The following is a 26,017-nucleotide window of genomic DNA, read 5'->3' as shown; positions in this document are numbered from 1 at the left end:
ATACATATGTGTATATATATATATATACACATGTGTATATGAACACATACACACACACATATGCACATTGTGGAATATTACACAGTCATAAAAAATAAAATCTTGCCATTTGTGCCAACATGGATGAAACTTGAGGGTATTATTCTAGGTGAAATAAGTCAGAGAAAGACAAATATCATAAGATTTCACTTATATGTAGAACCTAAAACACAAACAAGCAGTATATATATAACTGACTCACTTTGGTGTACAGCAGAAACTAACACAGCATTGTAAATCAACTATACTCCAATAAAAAATTAATTAAAAAAATAAAGTATCCTTGCTACTAAAAAAATTTAATTAAAAAAAAAAAACAAGCAAAATAAACCAGACTATTAGATACAGGGAACAGACTGGTGGTCGCCAGAGGAGAGGGGAGGTTGGAGGGCAGGGACACACATGGGGGGAGTTGAGAGGTACAGACTTCCAATTATAAAGTGAACAGCTCACGGGGATGTAATGTACACCATGGGGAAATATAGTCAATAGTACTGTATTAACTTTGTATGATGATAGACAGTAACCAGACTTACTGTCGTGATCACTTCAAAATGTACACAGACATTGAATATAGTACACCTGAAATTAATATAATACTGTATGTCAATATTTCAATAAAAATTAATACAATACTGTATGTCAATATTTCAATAAAAAAACTTGCTGATCATAAAACCGAGTTTTTCTTTTTCTTTTCTTTTTTTTTTTTGAGATTCTTTTCTTACTGTAAAAAGAGCAAAAATTTCAAGAGAAATTATATCCATCCCTAATTGAGGAACAAAATTTGAGGTGCTTTCACACACTGCTCATGAGAATATAAACTACAATAGTCTTTTTAGAAAACAGTTTAGCTATATAGACCAAGATCTTATACCTTCTGAGACAGTAATTTCCTAACTAGAAATTTAGCTTGAGGAAACAACCAGAAATAGCAGAAATATATATTTATACAAAATTCACTACAGAATGTTAGTAAAAATTATTTGAAATAACCCACAAGTCCAGAAAAAGATTAATCACATAAATTACAATGTAGCCATAGGATAGGCTATTATGTACCTACTAAATAACTTGTTTTGAAGAATATTTCATGACAAGGGAAATGGCCATAATATAGTTAATTAAAAACTGCAGGTTATAACTATATCAACATAAGAATCCCAATTTTTAAACATACATACATATATACATGCACCTGAGAAAAGATAAGGAAACATATCACAATATTAACAGAAGTTCTCCGTGGGTGACGGGGTTTGCAAGTTAATTTAATTTTTTTTAAGCTTTTCTATCTTTTCTAAATTTTCTCTGGTAAGGAAACGATATTTCATTTCATACACAAACATATTATGTATATTTTAAGAATTGCTGAATATTCAAAGTCTGTTCTGCTACTCACCTAAATTAAGGAAAGTTTCTCATGATGCTGGACGTTTCCTGAAGTAGCCTGTGTGGCTAGATATTGTAAATAATATCTAGGACCAAAAAGCTAATATTGATACACACACACACATTCACACAGGTGGCAAGGACGATGGTGCCCTGCCTGTTTCAAAGCTAAGACAGAAAACTGCCAGACCCCAGCCACTCACACTCCTGGGTGTAAGCTCATGCTAAAGCATCCAGGCTCTTGGTGGTTTGTTTCTACTTCTCCTTCGAAAGTCTTCATACAGAAAGAGCAAAGCCAGAGAAAGCAGTTGAGATCAAATTAGTAGTTTGCCTACATTAGCAGCTCCAATCAAATGGTTTCAAAGAAGCCTGTAACAGTGACCGAAACGAGCTGCAGAGGCTCGTTGTGGACCTGAATGACTTGTGCTCCTCCACTCCTCACGGGGAGCTGGAAGCTACCAGCTTGTTTTAAGAATCAAAGTTCCTGCAACTATGTGCCAAAAGTGCCCTGCAGATGACTGCAGCAGATTCCCTCAAGTGTATGTGTCCCTATGTGGGACTCAAAATCAATTCTCCAAAAACACTGATCAGTTCTTTAAAAAGAACACTAGAAAACTAAACACCTGCAGTCCCTCCAGGAAGCAATGGAGGAAAGCGACGAGTCATAAATAAATTCACAGAAGATGCTTCATTTCTCCGAGAAGGGATTCTGTACAATCTGAGATTTCTACTGACACTGGATACCTAAATCCTTCTGACTAAATAACGGATGACCTCAGTACACTTGACTCTTGAACAACACAGGTGTTAGTTGCCGTACAACTTATAGTTGGTCCTCTGTATCCAAGGTTCCTCCACATTCTGGATTCAACCAACCATGGACCGTGTCGTACTGCAGTCATTACTATTAAAAAATATCCACATATAAGCGACCCATGCAGTTCAGACCTGTGCTGCTCAAGCATAACTGTTGTGTGTGTGTGTGTGTGTGTGTGTGTGTGTGTGTGTGTATGCAAAGGGTATGTGTGTGTATGTCCTTGGGTAGAAGTGTAAATGTGTGTGTACAAGTGAGTGTGTATAGGGCATGTATGTATAGAAGTATGTGAGTAGATGTGAGTGTGTGTGTACTCATAGGTGTGTAAGGATGGTGTGGTAGGGAAATGGAGGGAAGGAGTAAGAAGAAACAGAAAGTTAGAGTAAATACAAATCACACCCCAAAATGAACTAAAAGGAATCACTATCTTTTAGACCACCATGGAAAATCTGATTAAAATAAAGAAGAACTATTTTAAGTGCTACAAACATCACCAATATGAAAACATATTCAATTCAGATAACTTCCAGTGCATCACAAGACATAGAACATCTCCATGCTGATCATTTAGGAAATTAAACATAAGTCCATATCATCCCTTTCCCCACTTAGCAATAGTTATAGAAGACCTTCAATGCCTGATCCATTCTGACCACGTCTGGTCATGTATCTGGAGCCCCATCCCCACCAATCTGGAGAGTTACTCCTGCTGCATTTAGCCTGGTGTCAATTTCTGGGCACGCACATGAGTACACACACACTCACAGAGACACACACACACACAGCTACAGCCTTCACCAACCTTCGCACCCACTCACCCACGACTACCACACATGACTGCTCACCTGCCTTGGTTTCTTGTATGATTCTGCCTTGTTTGGTTCCATCCATCCATCCATCCATCCAACCACTAAGAGTATTCTATATGTCATTCACTAGTGATCTCATGTACACCCCCAGTCTCTCAGCTGGGGTATAATCACCCTGATTAACTCTTGTCAATCCCCTTCCCCAAACCAAAATATGGAACCTTGATCTCCACATCCCCAGCCCTCAGGTACTTGCTTAGGCAGTGTTTCAAACCAGAGATGACTTAAAATGGTTCCCATTCATCAATGCAGAGGAAGCCTCTCTCAGAGGCCCCAGCTGCCATGTATATCCCACCACCCAACTCCAACACACACACACACACACACACACACACACACACACACACACACAGCCCCCGCATATGCACACACGCACACACGTACACACACGAAGATCTGGTCCCTTGACACCAACCCAGGTTGAGCGGACTTTACCTGCCCCATTGCCAACATGAATCTTACTCCTGGCAACCACCTCCATCCCTACCCCACATATATGTTCATCACCTAGCACTGGTCCCGCTCATCCCACTCCTACCCCTCCAGTTTAGAATTGTAACTCTCACGGGCCTTACGTTAAGATCACACAACAAAGATTTTGTCTCTTTGGTCAAAATGTACGTATAATAATATTAATAATATCTCACACAGCACTTTGAGACATACAAACCACTTGTTGACACGTTCCTCATTTTCCCACAATCTTGCGTATCTCTCAGTGTATGATCTACAGACACCCCACTGGAATAGGAGAAGGGAGTGCTTTGTACTCAAATGACGCAGAATTGTGTGTATTTATACCCACACCTGAAATATCTGAGACCAGTTCAGACTCCAAAGGTGTGAGTCTGTGTGGCACGGCCGTGAGTCCATCAGCCCCACCTGCCCGTGGCTGCTGCAGCACTGGGTAAACCAGAAGCTTGTGCGCCACCACCATCCAAAGGAAACTAAGGGACACCAACAAAAGAAAGGCACTACGGGGGATTCAAGCCCTGGTTCGGTGACAAGTATTAAGCTCACTATTTAAGGAGCTGGAAGAAAAGCCCTGGTTGTGGAACATGGCAGGATTTGCATCAGCTTTGCTAAGAACACGGTCTGAGCAGGACAGCAGGAGAGAAGCCCCGTCTCTCCTTCGCCTCTACGTATCCTGAGCACAGAAAACCAACCCTGGCCCCAGACACCACAGCCTGGTGTCTCCAAAGCTCAGCCAAGCTCACAGGCATTGGCCTAGAATTCTCCATCGTGCTGCCCCCACGCTTCACCCCCCACGCAACTCCCAAAACCTTACCTTTTATCAGCCGCTCAGGTCTCGTGCCTGGTAAGGTCCACATTGCCTGCGCCAAGTGTCCGAAGACGGTGGCGTCGAGAGTGGAGAGCTTGGGTCCCATGATGTACTTCTTATCACCTGCAGCAGAGAGAGCAGAGAGGTCACTGGGTCGGCCCTCACTGCCCCACTAGGTCACAATGGCATTCAGCACTCTCCCATTGTACGCCCACTTAGCTGTGCATCAAAAGCTTGCCAAACCAAATGCATGCACCCCTTTTACCTAAAGTTAGAAAAAAAAGTAAAACAAATTAAACACTTCTGTGATACATCAACCCACACGATAGCAAAGCAGGGAAATAACTGGGAACATATCAAGATAAGCCGATAAGGGAGAGGGTTTCGTGGGAAAAGGGAGAACTGATCACCCCCATACCTCCAGACGCACCTCCTTGTCTCCAACTCCAGCCATTAAGGCTTGAGGTGCTGGAAGTTTGCTTAAACCATCTCTAGTGATCCCAGCCAAGCACACCCAGCCTCAGCACTTACTTTATTAAATTAAAACATTTCCTCAGGAAAAACAAGAAGCCTAAGCTACTCAGGAAGTTTAGAGGCAAGGCTTTCCATGATGTCTCCATGGTCTTGGCAAGGTTCTCACCACTGAGCACCAGCAGGAAACAAACATAAAGAGAAGCTTTAAAATTGCAGACCCAGCCCTGGCATCAGGCTCCCATCCAGGGATGTTTCACAGTGCCACTCCCATCTCTCCTTTTCCAGCACACTGACTAGTTCAGGCCTTGTCACCTGGACTTCGTACATCTGGTCTACTGCAATAGCCCCAGGTTGTCTCCGGACCCCTGTGCTGCAGGACAAAGAGGCAGCCCCGGTGGACCTGGATCCAGCCTACTTTACATCCTGCCACCACTGTTATTCACTGTGGAAGCCCGGTCATTACCTAACCTCGCAAAGCTTCAGTTTTCCCATCTGGAAAATGGGGATGACATTAAGGATATTTCTTAGCACTACTGTGAGCATTAAATGACATAATGCATGTAAAGCACTTAGCGCCGTATCTGGGTAACTCATCAAACACCAGGGCTCATGATGACATCCCCTCTGTTCCTCCAGCCCATTCCGTATCCCACCCGGACTTAAATCTCTAAGATACTCTTTTCACCGTGGCATTCCCTTTCAAAAAGACCTTCCATAGTTTATGAAACGGGCTAGTGAAACACAGTCCGAAGTCACCTGGAATCCAAGGCTCAACACGCTCTGCTCCCACCCATGTTCCAGCTTTATCCCTCATCCTCCTTTACCCGAGCAGACCCGGAAGAGCCCCACTCCCCCCGCACACTTCCTGCTTCCACTGCCGCACTTCTGCTCGTGCTACGCCCACCCCTTTCCCTGCTCCCCCAAACCCATATATGCCCCCTACTTCTCTCCATCTGGTAAATTCTATCCATCTTTCCAGCACAAGCCTCCTTTCAAAGCCATGTCTTGGCAATGGAAGCTTTCGGTTCAGACAGCCCGGTTTCAAATCTCACTTTTACACACATGACCCAGTTTCCAAGAGAAGAAAACAAGTTAAAGGAGAGCTACAATGGCTTCCTGGCCCCCCAAATGTTGATTTTCTTAACGTGCTAAAAGCAAAGAGTCTAAGGGAAATGCCAGAGTACATTGTAAAGTCTGTTGTAGACTCCAGAGATTTTGGGGGGCAAGAGGAAAAAATGTACATGAGTTTACAAAAACTTAGGGAATCTAAAAATAGAGCACATAAGACCTTGATGAAAAGAAAAAATAACAACAATAAATACAGTCATTTGAATCCATACATCAACTAATGCATATAGTGGTCAGCCCAAACTTGCCATTTGGCTCAGAATGTGAAAACTGGAAGGACACTGAGTTAGTCGGTAACAGAACCAGACTAAAAATGCTGGCACCCAGGTCTCCTGGCTCCCAGTGCAATGCTCTCTGCTCCGTACAATGTGCCACAAGAAGCATCACTTCAGAGATAAAGATCCCATGGGACAGCAGGAAGGTTGAGCTATGAACATTTACAAAAGGATGCTTTAGTCCAGAAGGAATACAGAATATAGAAGAAAAAAAAGAGCAGACGTCTAAGAGTTTTAAACGTACTTGCCAAAAAAAAAAAGGATAGAATTTAGCATTCATGGTAGATACAAAATTATATGTGTATATACGCACATGACAATTATAAATTTAAAGAATATAAAAATATCCTCTGTTACTAAGAAGTCCTCAGAGTACCCAATGGCAGGAAGCTTTTAACTTTCTTAGTTAAATTTTTTAGGTAACTAATTTTAGACTTATAGAAAAGTTGCAAAAATAGCAGAGTTTCTGGACACCCTTCAATCAGCTTCTGCTAATATTAGCCTCTTAGGTAACCACAGTATTTTTACCAAAACTAAAAAATTAACATTAATATCATACGATTAACTGCACTATAGGCTTCATTCAAATTTTACACGTTTTTTCAACCAACGTCCTTTTCTGTTCCAGGATCCCGGCTAGGATCCCACACTGCATTTAGCTGTCAGGTCACCTTAGTCTCCTCCAATGTGTGAAAGTTCCTCCGTCTTTCCTTGTCTTTCATAACCTGGACACTTTTTTAAAGAATACTGGTCAGCTATTTTGTAAAATGTTCATCAACTTGGGTTTGTCTACGGCAGTTAATAATTAGAGTAGGCCATGCATTTTTCATGAACCCTTCTGTGATGATAATTTTACGTATCAACCTGATGGGACCACCAGGTGCTAAGTTATGTGGTCAAACATTACTCTGGGCATTTCTAGGAGGGTGTTTTGGATGAGTTTAACACTTAAGTGGTAGCCTGAGTAAAGCAGAATGTTCTCCCTAATGTGGGTGGGCCTCCTCCAATGAGTTGAAGGCTTTAATAGGACAAAAGGGCTGACTCTCCCTGGAGTAAGAGAGAATTTCTCTTGCCTGACTGCCTCTGAACTGGGACATGGGCTTTTTCCTGCCTTCAGACTTAAATGGAAACATTGGCTCTTCCTGGGTCTTGAGCCAGTTCAGGTTGGAGCTACAACATCAGCCCGCCCAGGTCTCCAGCTGGCCAACCCACCCTGCAGATCCTGGGACTTGTCAGCCTCCACAGTTGTATGAGCCAATATAAATGTGTTATGTAAGACAAACAGACCTGGATGGATCTAGATAGCTATATCTATATCTCCTGGACTTCCCTGGTGGCGCAGTGGTTAAGAATCTGCCCTGCCAATGCAGGGCACATGGGTTCGATCCCCGGTCCGGGAAGATCCCACGTGCCGCGGAGCAACTAAACCTGTGCACCCCAACTACTGAGCCTCAGTGCCACAACTACTGAAGCCCACGCACCTAGAGTCCATGCTCCACAACAAGAGAAGCCACAGCAATGAGAAGCCTGTGTACCACAGTGAAGAGTAGCCCCCGTTCTCCACAACTAGAGAAAGCCCGTGCGCAGCAGCAAAGACCCAATGTAGCCAAAAATAAATAAATAAATAACCTTTAAAAAACAAAAACAAAAACACTGTTATCTATATCTCCTATTGGTTTGTTTCTCTGGAGAACCCTGGCTAATACCCCTTCTCAGGGCATCATATCAGGGGGTCCATAATGTCCATACATCTGTATCACTGGGGATATTAACCTTGACCACATGGTAAAGGTGGTGTCTGTAAGGTTTCTTCACTGTAATGTTACTATTTTTCCCTTTGCAATGAATAGCCTTGGGAGAGAAACTTTGAGACTGCACAAATATTGTTTCTCTTCAAACTCTGGCCCACTAATTTTAGCACCCATCAGTCAATGTTATCTGAAACAATTATTACTGTACTGTTCACCTAAGCAGGATTTCCTTTTTCTTTCATTCCTTCTACATCTATTGATCGGAATACTACTGTTCCCTTCATCCCCCAGTTACTGACATGTTCAATTATTTATTTATGTAAGTATGCACTTGTCAATATTAATTTTATTCTATGGCCTATAATCCACTCCTCTCATTATTTCTCTTGTTGTTCAAATTGTTCCAGGTTTGGCCTTTTGAGCTTGGCAGGAAGTGTTTTTAAGAGGGAGACTGAATTTATTATTTATTTATTTATTGGCTGCGTTGCGGGAGACTGAATTTCGACTGGACTCTGCTTGGAGATGAAGAGGCCAAGCCAAATTCTCAAGTCTGCAGCAGACCCAGGCTTCCCCAAGTGGGCCCAGGTCTCATTACTGGAGGGCTTTAGCAAAAACAAAACACTAAGGGCACTTCTGAAGGGCACTGCAGGAGTGGGCTTGGGCAACGAGGCAACTCAAGCTTCATTTTCAGCAGGTAAACCACCCCACTGGTTTCTGTAGAGATGGACAGAAGCAGCTGAGGGATACCTGAGGACCTATACCTCCCTGCCCGCCCCCAGGTTGGGTGTGTGGACCATGAACCACTAGTGAGAGCAAATAAAGACTGAAAATACCAGAAACACTGGGAGGTGAGGAGCCCAGGGCACATGGGACTCCCTGAGGCGTGGTCCACCGGAGCACAGGCTCCACGACCACTGACCGCCTGCTTTCCTGAGGATGCTCAGCGCTCCTGACTGTGAGGGTGAGTCCACACACTGACAGCGGCAGGGTGACTTCAGGTGCCCAGGGTGATTTCAGGTGCTCAGACCTCCATGGCTGGGTCTCCACGTAGCCATCAGGGAGCAGAGACCCGTGAGGAAATGCAAGGACAGCAACCAAGCAGCCAGAGGGAGGGGCCACGTGGACCTGAGAAGCAGACCCAGTGGCAGGGGGGCAGGGGTTGGCTCTACTGAGGGCTGGAGAATGACAGCTGGTCCTGGGTGTTTCTAGAATCCGATCCTACCTCTCCTGGGTGGTCTGAGCAGCTTTCCTCTGTGAGGAAGATCATGTTGTAGATAGAGGAACCATTGGGGCACCCAAGGATAACCAAAACTTGAGTCGGGAGTTCTAAGTCACGAGTAACAAGAATGTTCTAGGGCCCTGAAGGATATTCGCTCTTTGTACCCCAGACGAGCTCACTGTGATAGGACACGTTGGTCCTATCAATGCGGATCATTGGTCAAAACCTTGAGTGGCCCCATGAACTCCAGGCTGCTTATTCTGACCTCTGGCCCTTCCCACGCTGCCCTCCACTTCTGTCCTGGGCAGCAACACAGAGCTGACCAGGAGACACCCGGAGGCAACAAGGGCGAGAGCATGTGGAAGGAGACTGCGCATGTCAGCTAGGTGCCTCACCCCCGCTGCCTGTCCGCCGCCCCATCAGGATGGACGGAGGTGACGGCTGGGAGATGGGGGCTGGGGGGCAGATACGGAGGGCAAAGCCACACAGCTGTCCAGGGAGAACGACATCAACATGGAGACTGAGAAGAGTGGCCGGAATTCCAGCCTGAAGATTCAGGCCAAACCGAGAGAACAAGGGAGCTTCAGGGCTGAAGCGAGACGGACGTCGTGAGCGAGGAAACCAAGGGATGAGAAGAGGACAAGCAGAGAGTGACACGGATCTTCAAAGTCCCGCTAGAAGGAGGGAGCACACAACAGCACAACGGAGGAAGCGCTCCTGGTCTCGGCTGTTTGCCTGCTGCCTGCCTCTCAGCCTCTTCCTTGGGGAGGACGCGTGAGAGCTGCCAGCAGGTGAGTCTCTCCAGGCCCTGGCAGGACAAGGCAAGGTCTCCCTCATGTGAATGCGCTACGTCAGTCAAGCCGGCCAGGTGCTCATCCCATCAGCATCCCTCATCCCGTCCCTCTTCAAGTGAGTCTGAAGGGAAGGGTTGGGTCAGACTCAGACGAAGTGCTCCCTCCTCCTCCGCGGAAAGGCTACCTGCACTGTCCAGCCCACTAGCACCTCTCATTGCCCGCTCCCCTGCCAGACCCCAGAGGGACAACTGCTTCGAGCAGGGCCGCTCAAAGGACAGTCTGGGACCAACAGCGTCAGCCTCGCAAATGCTCGGGTCCCATCTACTGAATCAGAACGACTGGGAGTGAGACTGGGAGAGAATCTGTGTTTCAGCAAGCTTCCAGGTCAGCGCTTCTCAGACTTTAGAGGCATAAAAATCACCTGGGATAGCCTTCAGTTCTTGGACCACACTTTGAATAGTACTGTTCCAGATGGTTCTTATGCATGCTGAAGTCTGAGAAGCACTGGCGAAACTAGAGTAGATCAGTGGTCTTAAACTCAAGCACGCATCATCATCACCTGGAGGGCTTTTTTAAAAATACTGATTCACCCCCCACCCATCTCCAGGCCAGGAGTTTCTGATTCGGTAGGTACGGAGTGGCACCCAAGAATGTGCCTTTCTAACAAAATCTCAGGTGACGCTGATGCTGCTGGTCCAGGGACCACACTTTGAGAACCACTGGTCTAGATCACTCCTTAGGTAATTCACACATGCCATCCCACAGTCTTATTTACGTGTGTGTCCTATCTCCTCAAGTAGTTTTTAATCTCCTTGAGGACAGGTAACTCTCTGTTCTACTTTTCTATCCATCTGGTACCTATTGCAGTAGAAATCATCAGTTAAGGTGTTGATAGCCTTAAGTATGTTGGATCTCTGTCCTTTCTTAGAGAACAACTGTAAGGATCAAAAAATGTTGTCATGTGAACACATTTTGCATACTAGAAGGTGCTATTCTAGCATAAGGAATTATTTTACACTCATCAACAATAGAACAAGTACTACAGCTGTGGGCAGAACAGTCTAACCTCCCTCCCAGTGCAGAAATTCAACTTTCCTACCAGATAGTCCCCGACTGCAACTCCTCTAGGGACATCTCCACCATTTCCTGGCCAAGGCAGGCAATCCTATGGTTAGATAGTTCCTTATATTAAGACAAAATATGTCTCCTTAGAGCATTTACCATTGATCCCAGTTCTTTCCTCTGGAATCACACAAAGAATTTATGGCCATATTTATTCTACACGGCACCCTAGGAAAGTAAAGCTCCACTAACATACTTCTAAGTAAAAACTGATGACTTGTTTTCACATATATCACTGCGGAATAGTGGGTAGAATGTTTGTTTCAGAGCACTGGAAGCAGCTACAGAAACGAACCGCTGAATTACATCCACTTACTCCCTTACTAATTCTGTTCCCAGCTTTTACTGGCCACTACCGGCTCCATTTCTGCCATTTAGCTAAACTTCCAAATGCTGTAAGTGGCAGAAGAGAGAAGACTGGCTGTGCTGGAAAATATCGTTCTAGAGAGAAATTAAAGATTAATAGTCAAAAGACTTTCAAGCACTCATTTTTCTATTAGTCTAAGAATAAAGAGTAATTATGTGTTTCACCTATTTACTGTTCCCTACACCTGAGCGCTGATGGGATTTATAAGCAGATAATTCCAGTGACGTCAATGTCGATACCATTCCTATTTCTAACTGTCGCTCTCTCAACTTTAAGTAACTGGGACTTTGAGAACAACTGAAAAACAAAGATTTTGAGTACTTTCCCCAAGGATAGCACAGGTCGCAGTCATCTTACCAGCCAAAGAACACACACTTGAAGTTCTTTTCCTGCATGATTCTGCCTGAGGACAAAGCTGCAGGAAATCTGCATACTAGTCTCTCTCATACTCCTGGTCAGACCTCTCTTTGTCAGAGATCATATGACAGCCCACTTCCTTTAAAGAGCTCTTGTTCATATTCCCAGCATACTCTAAAATCACTGAATATGTGATTCTTTCCACTATGAGGGGGGTGGTGCTATCTTATATATGAGGTTATAACGGTCCTTATGAGTAAATATCAGAATTAAAATCATTAACTTTGACAACTTTCTGACATTTGCTAGTTGCACCAATTGGCTCACACTCTGGGAAAAAATAAAGGTGGATGGGGGGATACCAGAAAAAGCCCCTAAATGTAATCCCTTCTCAGATTTCATTCTGGAAGGCAGATACTCCTCCAATCTGCTACAAAATTCTCTAGAACATACAAGAAAGAATTTTTTCAGGGAGTATGAACTATCTTGACCCCTTCCTCAATGCTCACCAGTACCAATCATCTTGCCTCTTCCTCCCAATCTTCTCTTTGTTGATGTCCCGGCTCTTAAAATTCTCTGTGGATGAGACGAGGATGCACAAACATTCCCCACTATGCAATGGGATTGCACGTGCTCTTCCGTACTTCATTTCTCCTATTAATGTGTCTGAGCACCTTCTGAACTCCATACATTCAAAGCATTCATGTGCATATACTGTAATTTTAGGAAATTTAGATAAAGAATTTGCACCAGTTGTGGAAAAAATTCACACACAGGAAATCTAGATTAGGAAAATATTTCTCAGGAGGTGGCAAATGCCTGCTTAGACTTACTTCTTATTATAATTTAATATCATTAAACAGCAGCTTCTAGAAGTCTTCAAGAACCACAACGAACACTTTTAACGATGACGCAGTGCTACTGACTCATTGATAATTGGCCTTCTTATTTATCTCTTCTTGATGTTGCTACAATATTGCTGCTTTTGAGTCTGATTAAACATTCAACTGAAATAGTGAGATTTGAGGGGTATAAAAGTTCTATGGGTCTCCCCAGTTTCACTTTCCTAAGTACACCTTCTGAGGCTAAAGAATATAGAGCACCCAACTCAAACCACATCCCAAGAGAGGCTTTCCCCTAATTTCATTTCTGTTCTGGCTGTTCTGTATTTGGGCAATCAGAGGAATCAGCTGTTCTGTCTCTTTATTCAATAAAGACTATCTGGTTGCCCCCAAATATGGTTTAGTTAATAAAACAACACATCAGACCAAATTCAATGTTATATTGAAGTTTAAATTCAAATCCTTTTACAAGGAACTTATCCTTCTTTTAAGAAAGTTGAATAGTAGCAGATTCTAATGGCAGGTTTTGTGTTTGGCCATCAGGGCCCAGGAAGCAGACTCCACACCCTGGAAGACGTTTCTTCATTTTATGGACCCCAGGTTTCACCTTAGCTGGAATCTAGGATCTTCAACCATTTTCAAACATTTGAACAATCATCAAAAACCGGTGAGATCTTTAACCACCAGAACTGTTCAGCACCTGCCCAGAGTGGTGGACCTTACTCAGATTTACACAATAGGCCTAGGTCCCTTGGGATGAAATCAAATTGCTAGTGACCTCATCTTCAAAAATGTGAATCTGATACCTGCTCAAATGATATACCCGTGAGTAAGCTGGGTATCACATCAGAATTCTGTGTGATGCTTCGACTGTATGACTGAGTCTATAGCTCCTACTCTGCGGGAGGCCTTATTACCCCCCTACTGAACACTTGTCTGTGTATCCTGACCATTAGATGGTTAAGAACATCCCACATAACTCTCTCCCCAGTGCACACCACTTTCTCAGAGATCACTGAATCCGGAGACAGAAAGCTCCTGTGTGCCAAGCTCTATAATCTTGGAATAGATCCAGGTTTCTTCACAGCCAAGACAAGAGCACTGCTAAAATCAGAATGGGTAGTAATAATAGTCTCTTGAGAGACTAAAAGATAAGATTCTACTTCTAAAAGATGTAAAACCTTTTATCTACGTAACTTGAAGCAACTGATGTTTGCTGCATGCCGCCCATCAGAGCAGGATAAGCGCTCTTGCCTCTTGACAATCTGGCCTTACCCTTCACAGCTCAGCAGCTGCTCAAAGAGGCTCCTGCTAGGATTAATGGGATTGGAGCTATGTACGCGTGTTTGTTATGGATAGCTGCACAACAAATTTCCTCAAATCTTTAGCAGCTTAAAAGGCCAGAAACTTATTACCTCACAGTTTCTGTGAGTCAAGAACCCAGGCAGCTTTAGCTGGGTGCCTCTGGCTCGGGCTTGGGGTCTCTCACAGGCTGCAAGGAAGATGTCAGCCAGGGATGCAGCTAGAGGTTATCGTACTAAGTGAAGTAAGTCAGAAAGAGAAAGACAAGTACCACATGATATCATTTATATGTGCAATCTAAAATATGTCACAAACGAACTCATCTGTGAAACAGAAACAGACTCACAGACATAGAGAACAGGCTTGTGGTTACCAAGGGGGGTGTGTGAGGAAGGGATGGACTGAGAGTTTGGGGTTAGTAGATGCAAACTATTACATACAGAAGGGATAAATAACAGGGTCCTACTGTATAGTACAGGGAATTATATTTAATATCCTGGGAAAAAATGATCATGGAAAAGAATATAAAAAAGAATGCGTACATGTGTATAACTGAGTCACTTTGCTGTACAGCAGAATTTAACACAACATTGTAAATCAACTATACTTCAATTTTTAAAAATTAAAAAAATTAAATCCCAAATATTAAATATATATATATATATACATCAGCCAGGTTGCAGTTATCTCAAAGTTTGACTGGGGGAAGATGTTTCCAAACTCACTCACATGGTTGTTAACAGATCTCAGGTCCTTGCCGGCTCCTGGCCAGAGATGAGTTCCTTACCACGTGGGCCTCTCCACAGAGCAGCTCACAGCGGTGCCGGTTTCCATCAGAGCAAGCAAGTGGAAGATCAAGAGCAGGAGAGAGAGGATGCCCAAGACAGAAGCGACAGTCTTTTTATAACCTAATCTTGGAAGGGACATCCCATTGCTTCTGCCATGTTCTACTTCTTAGAAGCACATTAGTAAGTCCAGCAAACACTCAAGGGGAGGAGATTACCCAGGAGGATGAACCCCGGGAGGCAGGGATCACTGGAGGCCACCTTGGAGGCTGCCAGCAATAGGAAGAAAATATTAGCACTACATTCAAAAGTGTTTGGAGGTTAAGTGCCATGATATCTGTAACTAATTTTAAAATACTTCTACATCAAGAAAAAAATAATTGAGGCAAATATGACAAAATGTTAACAACTATTAAACAGAGGTGATGGTTATAAAGCTGTTCATTGGACTACTCTTCTACTTTTCTGTGTTTGAAAATTTTCATAATTAAAAAAAAACACCTGATCTTGTTCACTGACAAGGGGCCAAGGGAAGAGACTGTAGGAACTATGCTAAATCTTAAATGATAACATTTGGCCGACATCCCCCAATGTTTAAATGGACAATCCTAAATCATCCTCATCTAATAGGTGACCAAACTCAGCTGCCTAGGAGTTTATTTGGTACCTGGATGCCCTGACAGTCTCATCAGAATGGTTCTCTTGCGATTCTGTCTAGATTGCAAAATCAGTGAAGAAAGACATCACACTAGATGGTGAGCTCTACCTGAGCACTAAGACTGTATCCCCCCCCAAACCCACCAGTACCCAGCACCCAATAGGTGCCCAGGAAATATATTTTTCAGTGAATGCAGCCTATTTTATACTGCCTTGTCCTTAAATCTTTTAGACCAAAATTATCCCTCCCAATACTTGATGGCACAGAACTCTAGGATATAGAACTCTGAGGCTCAGCTGAGGGCTTGTATAGGTACTTGAGCTAATAGCTGGTGAAGAACTACAGGGGCCCCGCCCCATGCTACTAGAGCTCACTGTTCCACGGCAGCCAGAGGGCCTCCAAACCAGGCAGCACAAGTCAGGCCCTTAAGCTCTCATGAGAGAACTTCCAAGGCTGGACCAACCACCTGGTGTCTAATGCAAGAACTCTCTTCAATGAACAACATGCAAGAGCTAAACCCCTAGAAGTCACCAAAGACTCAAATGTCAAATAGCTTATTCAGGACTTGCCAAAGCTTGTCCTAAGCCCACCTACTTCCCCTCCCAAAAAAATAACTTACATTAGAAAGTGGATCTATTGATAAGAGGTGCCTGGGCTATGGTTGTTGGGCAAGTTATCAAAATCTCTAGGCTCTCTAAGCTTCACCCCTATAATAAATTATATCCAAATAAAAAGTATAGGCACTGTATTAAAGTAGGTCCCCAAACAAATGCCTTTGGAGCTGCAATTCAATGTTAAACCTTCAGCTTTTATTAAGAAATTTTTTTTACAAATATTTATATTCAAAAACACTGTCCATAAGCAAATTCAATCTCTTTTCCATGGAAGAATCTCTTCCCCCAATTCAGGACCAAGAAAAAATTTGTCCCAATTGAAGAACTTTTTCCTTTCCCTAGAAAATAAAGATGAACCTGCCCCACATACTTCCCTTTTTATTTTGGTAACTAAAAAACTCAAATTTTTTATTCCCAATTCTAGGAATAAACTCATTCCAAGAACATAATTTTTTTTTCTAATCAGTTTATGAAACATTTGTATTAATGTTGAATATATCATATTGCTCTGTCTTATATGTGATTGCCTCAAATTCCTTTTGAACTTAGTATTCATTCAGCAAATAGTTATTGAGTGTGTACTACTTACCAGGCCTTCTATTAAGTACCAGGGTTGGAGGAAAGCCAGTCAAAGTGATAGAGTCCACAGGAAAGGTTGAGGGGAGATTAGGGGTTGGGGGTATGAGAGCACAGGAGGAGCCCAGACAAGTACAATGTAGTAATATTATGATGGAACTATGTACAAAGTGAAACAGGAGAGAAGAAAAACACCCAATGCAGGCAGCCCCATGGGGTTGGAGGAGGTCGGGGAGAACACTAAGAAAGTTTCTAAGTAATAGAAACAAGCCTTGAGAATCTGTCAAATTAAGCAGGGCAAGGGAAACAGCTAGGTGAAGGCCTGAAGCTGAAAACAGCACAGTGTTTCAGGGACCCACGGGTCATTTGGTGCATTAGGAATAAAGGTGCACATGGGGGAGAAGTAGGAAATACAGGTAGAGATGTGAAGAGAATTCAGGTTTTGAAGAGAAGGGGTTTGTATTTTAGTCTCAGAGAACTGGGAGCCTACAGTTCTGATTTACATTTTAGATTAACCACGCTAGTGGAATTAGAAAGCAAACCTGGAGTTTGGGACATCAGCTAAGAACCTGTGGCAAAATCCAGGCAAGAGACATTGGGTACCCCTCCTATGGCTGTGGGGCAGAAAGGAGGTAGGAGATTAAGGTATTTGGTGAACGCATTGGTGAAGCGCTTATTCAGCATCTGGCTCTAGAGCCAGACTACTGGTCCAAGCCTCACCCCACCACGTCCCAGCCATGTGATCTTGTGTAAGTTAGTTAACCACTATGTACCTCTGTTTCCTCATTTACAAACCAGGCATAATACTACTACTAATAATAATAGTTTATACCCCATTTTAATTCTCACCAAAACCATATGAGAATAGGTATTGTTATTATATTAGCATGAGGATATGAAAGTACATATACCATATGAGGGTGTTATACATTGTACTATTATTTGCCTAAGCACATTGGAAATGCTCCAGAAATGTCTTATTAATATTATTTTGATTATATGCAAGACACAACTCTGGGTACTTGGGATCCGGGGACTGACGGAACAGACAAGGTCACAGCGCTCACGGAATTTACGTCCCACTGAGAGATGACAAACAAATCAATCAATAAATAAGAAAGCATCGGCCAGTGACAAGTGCAATGCAGAGAATTAAAGTGAGGTGACAGAAGGTGACTGGCAGCTATGTGACTCGGTGGCCAACAAAGGCCTCTCTATGGAGGTGATATTTACACTGAGATATGAATGTCAAGAAGATTCTAGCAATGCACAGATCTGGAGAGTGGGAAGTCCAGGCAGGGGAAACAGCTAAGAAAGTGTCAGGATATGCGCGGTATGCTTGTGAAGTGGAGAGAAGACAAGTACGGCTGGCGTGGAGTGGGCAAGGGGTGAGAGTGAAGAAACGAGGCTGGAAAGAAGGCAGGGCCCCGGCAGTCTTGGGCTTTGAAAGCCAGGTGGAAGACAACAGAGAAGGAGCGATCTAGAATGAGTTTTCGGCGTCCAACTTGAATAACTGAATGGAGAATGGCCTAGCACGTGCAACTGAGGAAGCTGCCATTTTTGTGTGCTTGCATCCATCTTCGTGTGACAAGCCTACATGTGTCATGGTTGGTGGAGGCTGTCTGTGCTGAACACCAAATCAACCTAAAGTGGATGGCATCGAGAAACTAGGGGAATGGGTGGGCCTCTGTAAAACTGACAGAGAGGGAAGCCCCATAACGTGGTTGTGGCAGTTGTGTGGTGGTCAAGGACTAAGCCACAGAATCTCAGTCAAGCCAAGGATGTCATCAAGACTACTTCAAATGCAAGAAATGAACAAATAGCAAAACTTGGCTCTTGAAAAAAAATAATAAATACAATAAAGGCCAAAATAAAAATAAGGCTTTTAATAAGGCAGGCAGTAAGATCTGGCTTTAATTAAGATCTGGCAATAGGGCAGGGTGCTATTTACCCTTTCAAGAGCAATTTGCAGGCAGGTGGGGTGGGGGCCAGGGGTCAGGACACAGTAGCTCATGATGTCAATGCGAGATAAATGAAGAGAATGACTATTGCTACGTTTCATAAAAAGCTTCTGTGTGAAGGGAAGGCAAGAGGAAGGACAGAAGTGGAGTGGGTTTTTTTTTAACTTTTTTAAACAATATATATATATATATATATATATATATATACAGTTTTTTAAACTATATATATAGTGTATATATATATATAATTTTTCAGCTTCTTTTCCATTATGTTATTACAAAATAATGAATATGGAGTATATTTTTTTAAGAAAGACTTATATGCTAAGTAGAAGGAGGCTGTAAAGAAAGAAGGGCTGAAGAGGGGAAAGAGAATTTGGGGGGGCGGTGAAACTGAACTCAGTGGGGAGAGGGAGGCAGCAGCAGCCCGGAGTACTCCTGGATGAGCACCATGCGGGCTGGGCCGAGGGATGGAGGACTCTGGGGAGACAGGAGCGTCCACGGTGCATCTCAGGCTAGGCTGAGTGGGAGGGAAGTAAATTTGGGAAGGAGCAAATAAAATGATAGGGTCGGGGGAAGGGGAAAGAGGAAGAAGCCTGAGGTCCAGAGGCATCAATGATCAAGTGCGGGAGTGAGCTGGCCTAAAATATGCAGATGGGTTCACCAAGGACCAAGCAACTGAGTTAAGGTACTAGGACCCGTCAAGTCACCATTTAATTATAATTCCTCCTGAGTTAGGCAGTCTAGTCAATGAATTTTACCCAGGCAAATCAGCCCAAAAGAACATTGTTGGGGCTCAAGGCAGGCCACCCCAAAATATGTCACAATGGCGTATTATTTTAAATTAAAGTTACTTAAGAAACGGCCAATGCAAGAGGAACACCCTGACCCTCCTCTCTGTCTCCCTGAAAACAGGAAATCAGTCTCGCATGTGGAAGGTGCATCCCCTGCCTCTGGAGGTAGAAGGACACCCTTATCATCAGAGATAGGGAATTCAGGGCTGAGAAGTCTGTATAAACAAACCTCATTAAGTCTTTGACTACCCCAACCCCAAACTCTGTTTAGATTCTTCACTAGTTGAGCACCCAAAACCCAAGTTTCTTTGAACTGTCCATTTCTTACATATTGTTTCTTTGTCTAAAAAATATAAAAACTCCCTGCTTTGGCCACTTCTTAGATACCATTTCTATGAGACCTGCATGTTCACAAATTAAAATTTCTTTTTCTCCTGTTAATCTGTCTTGTGTATTAGTCCAGCCACAAGAACTCAAGAGCGGTAGAGAGGGGGAACGTTCCGCCTCCCCAACACCACAAACAGGGAGGGTTTCCATATCTGGCAACACAGGAAAAGCATTGTGCCTCCTTGTTCTGGGTTCATCCCTAACGCGTACACACCCAGATAAGACTTGTAAATCTATTGTCTACGCGGCACTCTCTTGTGAATATTTTCTTTTCTTTTTTTCTTTTATTTTAATCATTCAGGAACTGGAACCCTGAAAATTTAAACACAAAGTCACTTTTCTCGGGGAAGAAACAGCTAGAACACCCCTAGGATAAAGCAAAAACCAGAGTTACATCAACCAATTTGTGTTGCTAAAGAACCACAAAGATTTCTAAGAACTCAGCACTGCTTAGCATTTTATTTTAATCTGCTAAAAGTATTTTTTTTTCTTTTTCATGAATAATCAACATATTTTTACCAACTGAGATAGCAACAATGAAACTGGAAAAGAAATGAGCCACAACTGCCTAGTTCCTATCAGGATGCAAACTTTTTTTTTTTTTTTTTTAGCTCTTTAATCCATTTTGAATTTATTTTTGTGTATGGTGTTAGGAAGTGTTCTAGGATGCAAACTTTTTTTTCTTAATTTTCTTTTTCTTATTTTTTGGCCACACTGATGGCATGTGGGATCTTAGACCCCAGACCAGGCATGGAACCCATGCCCCCTGCAGTGGAAGCTCAGAGTCTTAACCCCTGAACCACCAGGGAAGTCCTGCACACACTTGAATATGAGCAGGCCTGATCCCACCAATCCCTGGCTATTTAAGATGGCTGGGCCCCCAGGCCACCCATTGCTCCCTCCTCCCTCCAGAAGTCTGGAATGGAGGCGATGCCTGATGGGAAGAGCTGCTGCGCTCTGAGCATCTGATCTAATGGTCCCCTCCATTAACAGATGCAAGCAGTTCAGAGGTACTGAATCATATGTAAAGAGCTTTCAGAGTAGATCACTCCACTTCAGTAGTATTGGATTCTGGTATTAACTTGTAAAAAGCTTGCGCTCTCACAGGGACCCAATCAATATAGGTAAAAATAGAATGTAGGGTTTCCAGGTCCAATTATTACTATTCTGGCAGCTGATTATAACAAACCACCAACGCAAACATACAGAAGTTGTCCTGGAGCAAAAGAAACGCATTGTCATTAGCTACACGGCTGGTTCCCTAGCCTCTCTGACCCCCATTTGGCTTTCTCATCTGTGAAATAACTAGCTCTCAGGGGTGTTATAAGACTACAGCATCTTCAGGATGCTGTTAAAAATAGTGTCTAAAATTTACCCGCAAAAACAAAACAAAACAAAAAAACCTCCTGCAGTCTGCATAATAGGTTTGAGACATGGAAAGAGGGAAGGACTGGGCTAAGGACCACGCAGACAAGACCCAACCAGGGTCCCCCAAACTAACACAGCCCCTCACGTGGCCCCTTCCGCGGCTCTTCACCCACCCTCCCTGCTTCCGGCACCCACACCAGCCCTTCTGTCTGTAAGTGACAAACATACGCGAACCCCCTCCTGGGTTTTAAAAATACCTTTCCCAGCCCTGATCCTAAAGAGCAATTAAGGCTGAGAACCACTATCCTAGACAGGCCCCTGTAATTTGGAAAGGGCTTAGAATCTGCATTAGGAAACACTACTTTGAGGTTCCAGAACATTCCTTTTAGTGTCTATTATTTTCTTCTTTATCTGTGGGTTTTCCCTTTCTAGCTAGATTGACAGCCATAATTACTCCTGTCTTTATTCTCCTCCTCTGCCCTCTGTTCAGTTACTCAACATATGCTAAATGTGCTAATATGTACAAAGATATAACCTAATGTTTCTCATCCTTTTCTACTGCCTAGTTCTGAAGATTTTCCCCCGCCGCTTTCACTGGGAGGTATGGCATGTGGCTGCTGTGTGCCAGGTGGCTCCCAGCGTCGGCCTGAATGCTTCATGTGAATGCAGTGCTGTTTGTATTATGTAATTAAACAGGGTAGGAAGAGCAGCTATTAAAGTAGCCTATTCCCAAGCTCTTTTAAAAAATAAAAAAAATAATAATAATTTTGCTGCTGTCCAAAAGCCTTTGAGTAAAAATCACTTTAAAAGAAGTGGAAGATTAGAAGAGAGGTTTATTGGAAATCAACCATTGTTCAAAAAGTAGATTTAATTACAAGGGACACAGCGTAAACACAGATCATTTAAAGCACCGTGCCTTCGGAAGGCATGAGTGCCAGCCCAAACAGAAATCATAATCCAAGAGATCAACCAGAACACAACTGAATAAATTTGCCTCGTTTTATAACTTGGAAAACTGTCTCTGCTCTTCTCTCTGGAGAATGAATATAAAATCATCAAACCATCAGAACTAAAAGAACCCCCAGAGACCATTTCCAGTTAAACATCTTATTACCTGTAGAAAGATTCCTCAGCTCTCCTGATGGTGGTTCTCACCCTCACGGGGTGACTCCAAAGAATGACAGCTCCGACCACATCACAAGACAAGCCCTCCCAACTTTAGATGGTCTGCTCTACAGTGCTGTCTTATGCTGAGTTGCAATCTGTTGTCAATTCACCTCATACACACCCCAGTCCCCCTCTGTCCTCCTTTTCTCTGCCCAAACATGTCCATCACCTGCAGCAACACCTAAGTCACTACTCACTTTCCACACCTAAAAAAAGCTAGTTTATGGCCCTTATATCTGCACTTCCCCAGATTTTCCATGTCCAGTATATTCAAATTCCTCATAGGAAATTATTTTGAGACTCACCACCTTCTTAACTACCCTTCTCTGAATACACCCTGGTTTGGCCACATTCCTTTTAAAAGATGGCTCCCAGAACTGAAAACTGCATCCTTTCTTCACCAAACACTTGCTGAAAGCCTAATGTGTGCCAAGTACTTGCTCAGGCCGTAGAGGCAGAAACCAATCCACCAGGCCTGGTGCTCAGTCCAGCTGAGAGACAGTCCAGCCTACCTTTCAGAGAAGATACAGGGAGTTCTCTGGGGAAGAAAGTACCAGGGGCCTCGGAACATGAAAGAGGTTTACCTGACACGCCCTGGGAGAAAATTCCAGAAAGGCTTCCTTGAGGAAACAACTTTTAAGCCAAGACATTATGCTTTGTTTAAATAGGCTAGGTGTTTATTAGCCTCTTTGGAAGTCCATCATGCTGGTGACATACTGAAACTGAAGTCAAGTAAAATCCTTAAATCTTTTTTTACTCGTCCCTCCCCACCCTATATCTGTGCGATTCATTCTGAGGACCTAAGTACAGAATTTGACATTTATCCCTATTAGGTTTCTTCTTGCTAAGGTTGACAGCTTTGATTCCTGATTTTTCCATCCAATTTTTAGCTATCCTTCTACCTGGAGTCATTCAAAAACCACTAAGCTTGTCTTTGAAGTTGTCAACAGATCTTTGAGAAAAGTCAAGAGCAGTGTCCCTGGAGATTCAGGTAATATCAGCCCATTAATGGGTACTGTGAGGATACAGATACTCAACCAAGCATGCATACACCACCAATTAATCCAGGGGCTTTCAAATTTTTTTCTTTGGTAGGGGAAGTTCTCTAACAAACAAAATGAAACAGATTCCCAATACATAAACAGATAACCGAGGAGCTGCTCTAGGTGAGGAAAGGGTAGAAAGAGTCCAGCCAGTGAGGGCTCCCTCTTTCCCACAACCAGACACTCAAGAAACCTTTGTGGCACCAGATGCATCCATGAAGCCCCCTTTGAAAACCAGCCACCTTGCACAAACATATCATGAGAGATGGTCTCCAATGGTTTAAAGAAATCGAGATCATCTATACAATAAGTAGGTCCAGTAAGTCAAGAAAATGGTACAGTTGATCCTTGAACATGAGTTCTAACTGCTGCAGGTCCACTAATACGCAGATTTTTTTCAATAAATACACTTTATACACATACGATCTGAGGCTGGTTGAATTCAATGATGTGGAACCCGCAGACATGAAGGGCCAACTACGGGACTTGAACATCTGAGAATTTTGGCATCAGCACGGCAGGTCCTGGAACCAATTCCCAGTGGATACCGAGGGATGACTACAGTCACTTTTTGGTATAATTTATTCACGATGAACCAATAACAGTCTTTCAAGAAAACCAGCCATCTGTTCAATAATTCACTCTAGTGTTTTATTTCATTATGAGAACCTACTTTCCTCCCTCCCCTTTTAGAAACAGGGATGATTTCCTATCTCCATCTTCTGACATTTCTCCTAGCCTTCCACTTTCTGAAAGACTATAATCGGAGCTCCAAGACCACATGGGAAATTTTTCACATCCTAGAATATTGTTTGAGCCTAGAAACGTGAGCTCTACTATATCACAAGCTTCCTGAAAGTAGATAGCATTTTTATTCATCTTTCTTTCCCAAGAGCCTAGCATAGCTCCCGGTGCATAACTGATACAAAACTAATGTTCAGGGACTTCCCTGGTGGTCCAGTGGTTAAGACTCTGCAGTTCCACTGCAGGGGACCCGGGTTCAATCCCTGGTTGGGGACTAAGATCCCGCATGCCATGCAGGGTGGCCAAAAATAAATAAATAAGTAAGTAAATAAATAAATAAGCTCTTTAAAAAACATATTGCTCATGTGGGATCTAGTTTCCGGAACAGGGATCGAACCTGGGGCCCCTGCACTGGGAGTGTGGAGTCTTCGCCACTGGACCACCAGGGAACTAAAGATCTCGCATGCCACAATGAAGATCCCATGAGCCGCAACTAAGACCCAGCGCAGCCACATACATATTTTTTAAAATAAATTAATAAACTCTATAAAAATATTGTTCAAATAGTTTGCTTGTTAGTCTTTGGTGGTTTAAAAATATTGAAATGCCCTCCTTTGACCTTCTCACCTAGCTTAGATTTCAATTCAACTTACCTACGTAGAAGGAAATTATGAGTTGGGTGTTAAGACTTTATCCTTGCTGTCACTTAACCTTGTATCCTTAAAGAGACTTTTACTCCCTTTCCTCAGCTGACACTAAGGTCCTCGGTCCTTCCGAGGAAGCCAAGGCCGTGTTGGATGAGGCCCTCACTTCATCCCAGTGACACGCGCCGCAGCCCCCACCTAGCACCCACGCCCATCCGGTGAGACTGGCCTCCATCTAGGAGATTGCCTGCATCTACTCTGCCCTCGCTCTGCAAGACGATGAAGTGATGGTCACGGAGAATAAGACCAACGCCCTCATCAAAGCAGCCGGTGTAAATGTTGAGCCTTTCTGGCCAGACTTGTTTGCAAACGCTCTGGCCAATGTCAATATCAGAAGCCTGAGCTGCAATGTGGGGGCTGGAGGACCTGCCCCAGAAGGAGGTCTTGCCGCCTCTGCCACGGCTGCCCAGCTGAGGAGAAGAAAGCAGAAGCAAAGAAAGAAGAACGTGAGGAATCTGATGATGACCTGGGCTTTGGTCTTTTTGACTAAACCTCTTTAGTAACATGTTCAATAGAAGCTGAGCTCTTAAAAAAAACAAAATACCTTTCAATGTCCTGAGCTCTCTTACAAACCACAAACCTCAGTCTCCTGACATTACAGCTCTCTGCTCAGCCCTTTAGAGCATCCTTTGCAGTAATAATAATTTCACTGGCTATGCCTGTGACCAAAGAGAACTGATGAAATGCATCACTCATTCTAAAGAGACATGCAAACTACTCACAAACAATCCACAAGTGGGCACCAAAGGATAAACAAATTTGTATGTGTTCTGCCATGGTTAAACCTTCAGCTGCCCTGAAAAAGGAAACGTTGACAATATAAGAGGAGGCAGAGAAGAGCAGGGAAGGAGAGAGTGGTGAGTGCCTAGTAACTTATGTTTCCCATTGCCGTCTCGAACAAAAATCGAGGACTCTGGACCAAAAAAAAAATCAAAAACAACAACAACAAAAACCAAACTATTAATAATTAATATTTCAATGTTTTAGTATTAGAATCCAATTTATAGATAAAAACCTTTCTAATATTTCTCTGATGGAAAACCCCAAAAGCCTTAATTATTTAGTAAATACAGCCGTCCCTCAGGGTATCAGTTCCAGGACTCCTACAGATACCAAAATCCGCAGATTGCTCAAATCCCTTAGTCGGCCCTCCATACACGCAGGTTCCACACCCCCGAATTCAACCAAT

At 43.3% G+C, this 26,017-nt stretch overlaps 1 protein-coding gene and 1 pseudogene across 1 annotated transcript in view; one reads left to right on the top strand and one right to left on the bottom strand.

The window, feature by feature from the left end:
- Positions 1-26,017, bottom strand: part of FAXC (failed axon connections homolog, metaxin like GST domain containing) — a 63,735-nt gene that overhangs the window by 5,650 nt on the left and 32,068 nt on the right. The window contains exon 5 of the mRNA XM_057739197.1: positions 4,403-4,519. Coding sequence (XP_057595180.1) covers positions 4,403-4,519 — 117 coding nt within the window. The remainder of the gene's footprint in view (positions 1-4,402; positions 4,520-26,017) is intronic.
- Positions 10,085-25,318, top strand: LOC130855480 (60S acidic ribosomal protein P1-like; annotated as a pseudogene).

The sequence above is a fragment of the Hippopotamus amphibius genome, chromosome 6 (assembly GCF_030028045.1).
Source record: "Hippopotamus amphibius kiboko isolate mHipAmp2 chromosome 6, mHipAmp2.hap2, whole genome shotgun sequence".
Lineage (NCBI taxonomy): Eukaryota > Metazoa > Chordata > Mammalia > Artiodactyla > Hippopotamidae > Hippopotamus > Hippopotamus amphibius.
This window is presented reverse-complemented; position numbering and strand designations above follow the sequence as displayed.